Raw genomic sequence first — 10,772 nt, 5'->3', positions numbered from 1 at the left:
TCATAAAAAAGAACTTAATATAGATTTAATCCCCTTATGGCACAATCCTTTTGATAATGAAGTTGAATTACTTATGGAGTAAGCAAGCAACCTAAAACAAACAACCAATCAATCAATCTGTTGGTATAGGCCAATAGTAGCACGCCTAAAAATCACCAACTCATTTAAGATAGCCTGAAGGCCTATTCAAGGCTCATCAAAGGCAATCTTAAACTGACACAGAGTTTACCACAAATGCAGGGGTATGTCACCAACAAACCCAGCAGTAGCTGAAGGTTAGTACATTCATATCCCACCATTACATTAAGTTACCCTAACCCATGGTCTCTGAGTTGTCTGAGATTCATTGGAGAAATGATTCTTGTGTCTCCATCAAGCAATTTTTTGGCAAGTATAAGGTTGGCAGCTTCACTTGGATGGTAGGGATCCCAGAAAACATGCATCGACCGATCCTTGCAGAGACTGGATTGTGGACCACATGGAATTATACCTGCGTATTGGCCACCAGTTCCACAGCATGCTACACTTGCTGTTGTAAATCCTGCATATATATTAATACTATTAGAGAAAATTGGAACATTTACGGAAGTTCTAACAGAGTTATTCAAATGGCTATTGTTTCGCTTTGTGACAAGTTCAGAAAACAATATTCACTGAGTCTAATTTAATAGGTTTGAAATTTAGTTTTGATTTTCTTCTCGGAATCCATACTATTGTTGTTATCACTCTAGGTATCTAACTCATCATCTATATGAGTAAACGCTGAGACCAGCTCTAGATTATAGTGTCACTAGAAATATATAGCTCATTAAACATGTTAGGTTTATTTGGGCTTACCATATTTGTCATAATTTGTAATGAGATCCATCACTACATCGTACACGTTTGCATAAACAAATGTTGATCCTGGAAGGTTCTCACTCAGTTCAGCAAGCAAGCCCTTCAACCGCCCATTGTACTGAAGAGCTAGCTTATTTGGCAAATCCACACACTGGTCTGCATTCAGTTGATTTATGGTCCTTTGGTAAGGTATGCATCCAATAGGTCCAACATTTCCAATCACAAATTTACGAGCATCCAATTGATAAAGTCTCTGCACAGATCAATTAGTCAATAACCATAATTAAGAACCCAATTAATCAAGAAAAGTGGTAGTGGATTAACTTAAATATGTATGTACAGATGTGGGTTAGGTAATAAAAGTGTGACCGCCTGTATGCGCCAAGGTTTAATATCCCTTCCAGTAAATTATAGTAGTTTAGAATATCCTGTTAAAAAAATTAAAATAAAAAAACTTTTAACAAAATATACGTACAGTAAGTTGGACTCTGAAGTGAGAGATCAAATCATCAATAAAAGCATCTGGGCTCTGAGAAATTCTTGCTCCAATGTAGAGGACTGGTAGTAGATAATTGTTCAAAAAGTCATTGGACCCAATTGTGACTGAAAAAATGGATCTTTTCATAATGTACTCTTTTGCCTGTGATGGACCCAATACGTTGTCGATCTGCATCCTTGTCTGGTTGAAAAAATCAACTTGGATATCCATTCCCACCCTATTAACCTGCAACATTTATGGTTTAATCCTCTGTGATTAGACAAAACATGTGTTATTTAAGTGCATAAATTAAACTAAAGCAAGGTCAATCCATAGAGGGTTGAGAGCCAGCTAATTACAAATATTCTTCCTGTTGCATTCATAATCCCTGCTGCCCCTGATGCATAATTCACCCCAACCAATAGGGCTTTCCCTTTGGCATCTGGTGACAAATATGGGAGTGCATACTTTGGTTGCCCCAATTCTTCTCCTGCATAAACAAATAACACACCCCAAGTTAAAAACTATATTTCACAACGTTGATAAATGTCTCAAGTTTATATCGTCCTCTACTGTCGATAAAAAATAAAAACTACCATGCAACATGTTATACACCCCCTTCTTTCATCTTACTCGTCATATATACTAACTATGCAATGTACAAGATAAAAAGAAATGAGTATACAACATGACATCTGTAAGTTTTTCCCGTACGCACGTTAGACCGGCTTTTATTGAAGAAGTGGTTATATTACCAACAAGGATACCCTTACCAACAATATCACCAATGGTTCTGCCATTGGTAAACCTTCCGGTTGGTTTTCCTCCAGACGCGTTGAAATCAATCCCGTTCGGAACCATATTGGCCTTCGACAACGTGGGCAAATAGTTGTTGTTTCCAGCATCAACCAGAGAATCACCAAAGATAAAAGAAGCTCCTAACCCTTGATTCTCAGCAGCATTTCCCAAATAACTCAGATTAAAAACGATCAAAAGAACAAACCCTACGCAGGCCAGAGTGTAAGAATACTCCATTGCCATGCAGTTTTGAAGCTTCACAAAGTCGATGATATGAAAACTAAGTCCTAAAAAGTAACTATATATGCAGCAGCTTCTTGCTACGAGAGAAGCTAAAAGAAGCCATTGGTGAAAACGTGTAAGATTTATATTGTTCTAATTTTCCAGCTGCTGCTGCATTTGGTGTGGCCTATTTGTAGAGGTAAAGTCTTGATATTCTATGAACACGTATTTTGATGAGTTTAGTTGACCAACATTGGTGGGATTTTCTCAACTGTTCAGGACTTTTTAGGTTGCTTCTGCAACCATGCACACTCACGTCATAGAGTCATAGATAGTCATAGGGGGAGCTTTTTGTTGGTTTTGTTAGAAGTTGATACAACTTCTATATATTTAATTTATCGATTTAATTATTGATCCGCATGCAGTCAATATCTCATACTGTAAAACCAGATTTGATTCGGTTTTTTTTTTATAAAAAATTATACTGGCATACCTCCTTACTTTGGTCTTAAGAATGAAAATTGATAGAGGTCCTTAGTTTGTTCACTATAAATTATTTTGGTCATTTCGTGAAAAATATGTTAATATCATCATTAAATTGTCACATAAATGACATTACATTTTAAAAATTATTTTTGTCAAACTAACATTTTTACTTAACGAGGATTTTGACTGATTTTTCAAAGAATGACCAAAATGATATATTGTGGACAAACACAGACTACTTCTATTGAATTTCATTGCCAGAGATCAAAATAAAAAGTTATGCCAACTTCAAAAATTATTTTAACTAAAAACCGGTTTTGATTAATATATTTAAAAGATTTTGAAAACCCAAAACTTGAAAAATTTAGATCCAAACCTACCTATTGACCAAAAATAGAACCCAAACCTACCTCTTGACCCACACACCTTCAGTCCTACATAATTATATAGTTGTTCATGAGATAGCGTTCTGTCCAGTAAAATTTGGAACTGGTTTCTCCGCCCTCCCATTTCCTATACACTTCTATTCCCTTTTATTTATGCGGTCACGATTAAACCACATCAATATTTTATATTACTATTATTTTTTGGCTTATTATCTCTATAAAAAAATTAATATAAAATGTTGATATAACTTAACCGTTATTGCACAAAATAGGAGGAAATATGAGTGTATGGAAAGTGAAAGGGCAGAGTAGCCGGGTCAGTAAAATTTAGGCATCTCTTTTACTTTTGGTTAGAAAAATAACTACGTGAAGAAATTCAAGCCCAAACGAAAAACGAAAACAAAACACTGCCAACACTAAACAATCTGAGGCTATAGGCAACCCAATCTCCTTCAGGGAACATTAATTGTCCAAGTATTTCTTCATGCTTAAATTGAATAGTCAGCCAATTAAAATATTAATTTTTTTATAAATAATAAATTTATAATTTATAATTTTTTTTAATAACTTAATTAATCTAGACCATTGGATTACAAAAAAATTGAAATCCAACAACCCAGATTGTGACACATATACCAATGGCAACAATTCCAATTTTTTTTTATTTTTTAATGCCAAAAAACCTGGACCATTGATCTGGAAATCCAACGGTCTATATACGTCATCTAGCCGTTCGGGTTGAATTTCAAAAAAAATTTACCATTGTAAATCCAACGATCCAGAAATATGCTGTTGGAAATTCAACATCCCAGATTTCGCCACGTCGCTTATTTTTTCGGAGCCTTTAGCGCGTCTGCACGCTGACCCAACTCGCTGAAATTCTGTCATAAAAGTTTAAGTGCTATTACAAAGAGTCTGTAGCATTTTGACGGTCAAAGCTCGAATTTTTTCAATGACCGAGTTGAGCAACGAAGTCTAATAACAAAACTGAAGTTGGTTACCAAAAAACTAAAATTGGTTGCCAAATAATCTGTTTAATTTTTTTTAAATAACATTAAATATGGAAAAATTAATAACGAAATCTTTTTTTTTTTAGTACAAATAACGAAATCTTTGTTTATAGGAATTAATAACGAAATTTGAAAAAAGGAAATAAACCAAAATGATTATGAAATGGATGGCGTTATATATATTAAATTCGTGCACCAAATGATGTGGCATAATTTATACTGCACAAATTTTTATTACAACTATTTATCAAATTTCAGTTTAAAGCACATATTTAATTAGTGACACATTATTTTGTGTACTTAGCATTATTCTTATTAAATTAGTCATATTTTCCATTAATCAATAAAGAAAAAAAATGGCAATAGAAAAATATAAATACCATGCCGAGCGTGCCCCAAAATGCCAATGAAGAAAAAACACACTGAAAAAGGTGTGTCCTAAATTAGGAGTCCTAATCCTTAATCTCTCTCCCCTTGTTTGCTAAATAGGGTAAATTCCACAATTTGGGCTCCAAATTTGACCGTTGGAGCGAGGGATTCAAATCGCCCGCTGCGACTCAGAGTCCAAGAGAGAGAGAGTAAAATTCAAGTCACCCATACCCGCAGAGACTCATCAGATTCCCAGAGACAGAGAGAGTTCACAATGCCAACTCTGGGAATGAAGACTGTTGCCCTAGAATCCTCAGCAAACCCTAACCCTCAAAGCAATAATGAGCACCCCCAAACCCCCAAGTCTCTGTACGAGCAGTCCAGAGAAGATCGAATCAGAGAAAACCGCGAAAGAATGCAAAAGCTCGGCATCGTTGATATCTCTCTTCAGCTCAAATCTAACTTTCAATCGAATAGATCAACGAAGAGCTATTCCGGCCGAAGTACGATGCCGTCTGGACCCACTTCCATTCGGTCACGAGGACCCACTCGTCGTTCGTCTAGGTAATCTTTCCCATGCCCTCTCTGTTAACTTCTTGGATTATGAAAACTTGCCCTTAGAAATTAGAATATTTAACCAAATGGGTCTCTGATGCTGGTGGATTTTTACTGTTTCTGGTTTTGAATGTTTGATGGGTTCTCAAAATTTGAAAAATGACACGCGTTTTTGCTTTAAAGATTGAATCTTTATTCGACCAGGTCTGTGACTGTTGTTGGTTTGAAGCTGTTTCTGAGTGTGAATGCTTTTTGGTACTTGATTTTGGAGAATGTGGATTGGGTTCTCAGTTACTTTTACTTCCATTTTGTTAAAGTTGATTTCTTTTGCTTTTTTCCATGATTTGGTTTTATGGGTTCAGATTGAAGAATGCGACACCAGTGAGCTATGCAGAGGTGCATGTGTCGAAGAAGGATGAGGCTTCGTACATGAAAGGTATTATGCTGGAGGAAGGTGGTAGGCCGGAGATTTACACAGAGGAGCATGAGAAGCTGTTGGGCAACACTGATAAGACCTGGACTCTATTTGTGGATGGTTATGGAAAAGATGGAAAGCGGTTTTATGACCCGGATAGAGGAAAGACTTGCCATCAATGCAGGTATACCTTTTTCTGCCAAAATGTAGCCTTATGTAAATATCGAATGCCGTTTTTTAGACTCGGAGAGAATGATAAGCTAGGATAAAATAAAAGGTTTGGGATATTTAAAAGATAATTAAGGGCTCGGTAAGAAGTGCTTTTAAAATGATTGAGAGCGCTTTTGATGAGTGTTGTTGGAACCAATCCTTAGTAAAAATGCAAGTGAATCCAAGTGCTTTTGGAACCCAAAAACATTTCACCAAAAGCGCTTTCAATCATTTTAAAAGCACTTCCAAATGAGCGCTAATTAGAGTGGAGGACAAGGTAAGGAACATAACTGGTGTCAAGTCGTATGAACATGGAATATTATAGTAGCAAAGTACCAATGAAATATCCACCCTCCAGGTCCATAATTTCAGTATCATTTTCTTGCTATGTGCTGTGTCTCGATAAGCGTTGTAGTATAGGTCTTTCTGGACTAGTGCATTGGCTTAATATATTTGCAAGATTGAAATTATGTTTTACAGGCAGAAAACTCTGGGCCATCATACTCAATGCAACCAATGCAACAGGTTCCAAGGGCAGTTTTGTGGCGATTGTCTCTACATGCGGTAAACTATATACTCTTAAAAGTTTCTTCTCTTATCCACTATCAGTTTGGTACCATTGATTTGTAAACATGAGCAGATTGTTGTGAGGTTGCAAAGCGATTAATAACCGTAGACTCCTAGAATGCTCATCTTGGGCACTTGCTTTGATTGTCAAACTTTACAACCTGCTGTTTTTTTACTACCGGGTTCCCTCTTATGCTGTCCTAATTTGAAGTTGATACGTATACTCCATTTTTATTTCTTTTATGTGAATTGCGACATGTTGACCTCAGCGATGCTTGTCTTACAAACCTTATATCAATTTTCTTGCATTTTATGGGAATGAAACAAGCTGGGTGAAGCTTAGGCTGCAGTGGCATGATTGAATTATTGGATGTTTTTATCTTTGTCAACTATACATAGAGAAGTTCCTTAGATATTATGACTGCAGACTGTCAAATTCGAATGAAAGTGAACTTTAAATGATATAGTATTAATGATTAACGTACTGCATGGACATTCACCCTGAAGCCCCAAAAGGAAAGGAAAAAAGTGGTTGGCTAACAAAAATTTCATCGGTTGAACTTCACGCACATCATAGGTTCTACACAGTTAGCTTGTATGAATCATCCTTTTGTGCTTCACAAGAGAGCTACCTAACCTCTTGTTGTAGTGGTTGACTCAGATGCATTCTTAAAAGTGTTAATCCAATGTTTATACTTATTTATCTTCTTAGAGCAGATATGGGGAACATGTAATTGAAGCCAATCAGAATCCAGATTGGATTTGCCCTGTCTGCCGTGGAATTTGCAACTGTAGTTTCTGTCGGACAAAAAAAGGATGGCCTCCTACTGGCATCCTCTACAAGAAGGTTCTTTTCAAAACCATGCCACATATTTTTTGTTTTCTCTTTTGTCCCTTGGCAACGGGGCTAAGATTAATTTTGTCTACTTTCTAGATATCACAACTAGGTTTCAAATCAGTTGCACACTATCTCATTCACACCCAACGAGGACAAACGGATTCAGAAGAAAATCTGGAAACCACCAATCAAGTTTCTGCAAAGAGGTCATTGCAATTCCCAGATGTAGATGCATCATGTGAAGAAATTGTCGAGGACAACAATGATATTGGAGCAATAAAACTTCCAACTTGGCAAGAAAGAGATGATGAGTTTAAGAGTGAGAAGGAGAATGATATCGAGAATAGCACAAATCTAGATATTAACAAACAAACTTCTGCAAAGAGGGCATTGTCCTTTTCAGATGTGGTACCACAACCTGGAAGTTTTGGATCACCTGAGGTTGACCACAAGGTTGGTGACCATCTTGGATTGTCAAAGCTTCAATCTGAGACTGAGAGTAGCAGAGATGATCGTCAAGGTGAAAAAGAGAATACAATGCCTTTGATGGATATGAAACTTGGTAATGGCAATACATTGGAAACTAGCTCAAAGTCTGAAACGAAGCCTGCTCTGGATATTGAGCCAAGCACTGATAGTATTGGTGGAAGACTAAGGCAGAGACGCAGGAAAGGAAACAAGCTTAAGGATGATGACTTACAAGAGGAAAAAATGGAAATTCCAGATAGCAGTCCTGCATTGGGCACAGAGCTCAAGAAGAAACGTGTTCTTGCTGAACCAAGTCCAGACAGCATTGGTGGAAGATTGAGGCAGAGGCGCAAGGGCAACGCCTAAGGCAGCATCTATGATGTTAAAAACTAGCAAATAGGACATTTTGTTGATGCAAACACTCTTGGTGTCCGTCTAGGTAGCTGGGAGAGTATTGCAACGAGACTCTAATCTGTATGATTTCTTTCAGCAAGGATTGAGTCGGGTCTTTTGGTTAGTGTGACAGAATTGCGTATGTTGCAAGAAACCATGCTTTTCTGTATGTTATTCACAGTGGTTTCCAACCTTTTGAATTCAAAGTCTTATTTTGTTATGAACCAGTAAATTGTAGGTCATTACATTTCAAACGTGTTAATTTAATGACCTCCTCCATTCACCACATATTGGTAATTGTTAATTTGCTTCCCTTATTTGTCGAATTACATGGTAATTATACACTGATGTTGGATTTTCTGCTAATTAAAATGGTAAACTCTGCTAGGCTCGTAAAAAGTCTGTTTTCTATTAATCATGGGCCATTCCTTTGAGATACTAGATGTACAGAACTGGCATCTCATTGCCAATCCATTATTAGAAAGGTGATCTCATTTACACTAGAGAGATTCTACCGTGCAACCGCGGGATATACTTCCGATTACACTCAAACTCTTGCCTTTCCTCTGCCTCTAGTGAAGTTAGGCACAATAGGTTCTAAGTAGACCATTGAGTTGAGCTTTGCTGGCTTTAGAAAGCACTTTGATGCAATAAAAGCTCAAAAGAAAAAAGCCAATTGCTTATGAAGGGGAAAAGTGGAATGTAGATGTGATTATCAACTTCATTGGATACTCCAACTTTAGGCAGAATTTCTCTTACCACATCATAGATACCTAACTCCACGTGATTGGTTGGAGTATGAATTTCCATTTGGTAGCTATTAGTAACATTTCAACAATGTCATCTTGCTTTCCAAATATGTACAAATATAAAAGATCGAAAAAACACTTGGTATGGTGCATAATTACTTTTTTAGAGTGCAAAATGATAATTCTGATTTTCTTAATAAAAACCCTGAAATGAATTTTTGGAATTCAAGCATATAAAGCACTAAACCAAAGTTCTAACTAGCCACAGGTTGGTTTAAAACAGTATATTCGATACCTTGCACCTAAGTTTGAATCTCCCTTTATATACATTAAACAAAATTAAAATATTGTCATATACAAGAGAGAGTGAGCACAAAACAAGGTTTTAGTGCGTAAGTACAAAAGAACATTGAAGCAAGACCTGAAGAGAATCCAATATCTATAAAAAGGACAGAGGGGTTGAAAATGTCGTACGTAATATATATGCAAAAGCATTCATATGAAGAAAAGAAAAGGAGGTCACCCTTTTTACTCATTACTTGCAAGTAAAGATCCCACTTTTGGCAAAGTTGGGTGTTCTTGTGCTTTGAGCCTTTGAGGCACATCATTTTGCATTTACTTAGTTGGCCATTATGTAAAGCAATTTAACCCTTTTCTTCTTTTCGTAAGCATGCAAGAAAAAACATTGAGGCTTCGACATTTGAGCAAATGGTAATCTTGGTAGCTTCTTTGACGACTATCAATGTTAATGAGAAACAGCTTAATGAATTAAATTATTGTAAAAATTGATTATTTTCTAAGTGTTGTTAATATAAAGTTCAATAATAGTCAATTAATAATTAAAATCTAATAATATTTTTCTTCAAAAATTTAATGACTTATTTTATAAAATGCAACGTCAAAAACTTATATTCGAGAAACTCTTATTTATCGTTTACCATGTTCATGATCATGTCCAAGTCTTGGACCATTTGATGTAGTCCTCCCTCGTGATTTGACAAGGCATTGTAGGTTATTCAAAAAGCTTGTTGGTCAACCATGCATTATGGATATGATCGTATTCTTAGGCTGGCTTCAATATGACAATTGATGTTCCAAATTGTCATATAAAATGTGATTAAAACCATCAAATTCCAACCATGTCAAAAAATTTGCTTTGATTTGAAGCCTAAGTAACGTGTCCATTTTATATTTTGTAACTTTTTGGGTCAAATTTAAAATTTTGGAATATAGTGAGAAGGGAGACTTTTAATTTGTATAGTTTTGGAGGGAATTATTATTGCCTGTTACATTCACGATGGTGTATATAATTGTCCTTGTGTATGAATGACATGTTTTGGATTGACTTGATCAATTAGAATTTAGTTAAGTATTTTTATATGGTTAATTAATATTTTTTATCCGAATTATACATGGTTGACTCTATTTTCTAATTTCTTTTAGACAAAATTATGCGCATATGGTGAAAAACTCAATATCTAAAAACAATATAAAAAATCCTCAATATCTCATACGGATAACTTTTGATTGTAGCTTGAAAGTGTGTGACTATTTTACATGTTTTAACAACTTTTGATTGTAGCTTTTAAAAGTATCAGGTGTTTCTTTATGAGTACCTAGGGAAGCAATTTATGTTGTAAATTATTTTCCGTGTTTTAAAAAGAATTTGACTACAACCTGATGTGTTCTATTGTTAGGATATATTATCATAAAATTATTCAAATGTTACTTTTTATTTATCGAAAGAAATTTCATTAAAATCATGGCTGACATGTTAAACATGTCTCTTAGAATTCAAGAGACTACATATGTCAAAATAACATCACAAACCTACAATTACAAACACATAAAAAACACAATATGATTCTTCAATCATGGAGAATCCTTAATCCTAACCCTAAACCTAGTCATGAGGACTAAACATTGCAAGTCCGATAACTATCATAGAGGCTCCACGAGAAAAATACCGCACCAACATCTGATGATCT

General features: G+C 35.6%; 2 protein-coding genes across 2 annotated transcripts; one reads left to right on the top strand and one right to left on the bottom strand.

Moving 5' to 3' along the window:
- Positions 1-2,505, bottom strand: LOC103402112 (GDSL esterase/lipase At2g23540). The gene is made up of 5 exons (XM_008340855.4): positions 2,092-2,505; positions 1,678-1,808; positions 1,316-1,564; positions 838-1,093; positions 1-541 (listed from the first exon to the last, which is right to left on the bottom strand). The coding sequence occupies exons 1-5, from the start codon at positions 2,357-2,359 to the stop codon at positions 309-311; spliced, it is 1,137 nt and encodes a 378-aa protein (XP_008339077.1). The 5' UTR covers positions 2,360-2,505; the 3' UTR covers positions 1-308.
- Positions 2,506-4,622: 2,117 nt separating this feature from the next.
- On the top strand, positions 4,623-8,323 carry LOC103402105 (uncharacterized). Its single transcript, XM_008340845.4, has 5 exons — positions 4,623-5,153; positions 5,507-5,743; positions 6,250-6,333; positions 7,054-7,183; positions 7,271-8,323. Exons 1-5 carry the CDS (start codon positions 4,864-4,866, stop codon positions 8,006-8,008), a joined length of 1,479 nt encoding a protein of 492 aa, XP_008339067.2. The 5' UTR covers positions 4,623-4,863; the 3' UTR covers positions 8,009-8,323.
- Positions 8,324-10,772: the final 2,449 nt, after the last annotated feature.

Source organism: Malus domestica, chromosome 02 (assembly GCF_042453785.1).
Source record: "Malus domestica chromosome 02, GDT2T_hap1".
NCBI classification, from domain to species: Eukaryota; Viridiplantae; Streptophyta; class Magnoliopsida; order Rosales; family Rosaceae; genus Malus; species Malus domestica.
The sequence above is the reverse complement of the archived record's forward strand: the minus strand, read 5'-3'. Positions and strand labels throughout refer to the sequence as shown.

Excerpts from the sequence above, each read along its gene's own strand:
- LOC103402105 (XM_008340845.4), top strand. The coding sequence starts at position 4,864 with ATGCCAACTCTGGGAATGAAGACTGTTGCCCTAGAATCCTCAGCAAAC. Across the intron at positions 5,154-5,506 it reads CCCACTCGTCGTTCGTCTAG|ATTGAAGAATGCGACACCAG; the intron begins GTAATCTTTCCC and ends TTATGGGTTCAG. Across the intron at positions 7,184-7,270 it reads CTGGCATCCTCTACAAGAAG|ATATCACAACTAGGTTTCAA; the intron begins GTTCTTTTCAAA and ends TCTACTTTCTAG.
- LOC103402112 (XM_008340855.4), bottom strand. The coding sequence starts at position 2,359 with ATGGCAATGGAGTATTCTTACACTCTGGCCTGCGTAGGGTTTGTTCTT. Across the intron at positions 1,809-2,091 it reads AACCATTGGTGATATTGTTG|GAGAAGAATTGGGGCAACCA; the intron begins GTAAGGGTATCC and ends TTGTTTATGCAG. Across the intron at positions 1,565-1,677 it reads ATGCAACAGGAAGAATATTT|GTTAATAGGGTGGGAATGGA; the intron begins GTAATTAGCTGG and ends TAAATGTTGCAG.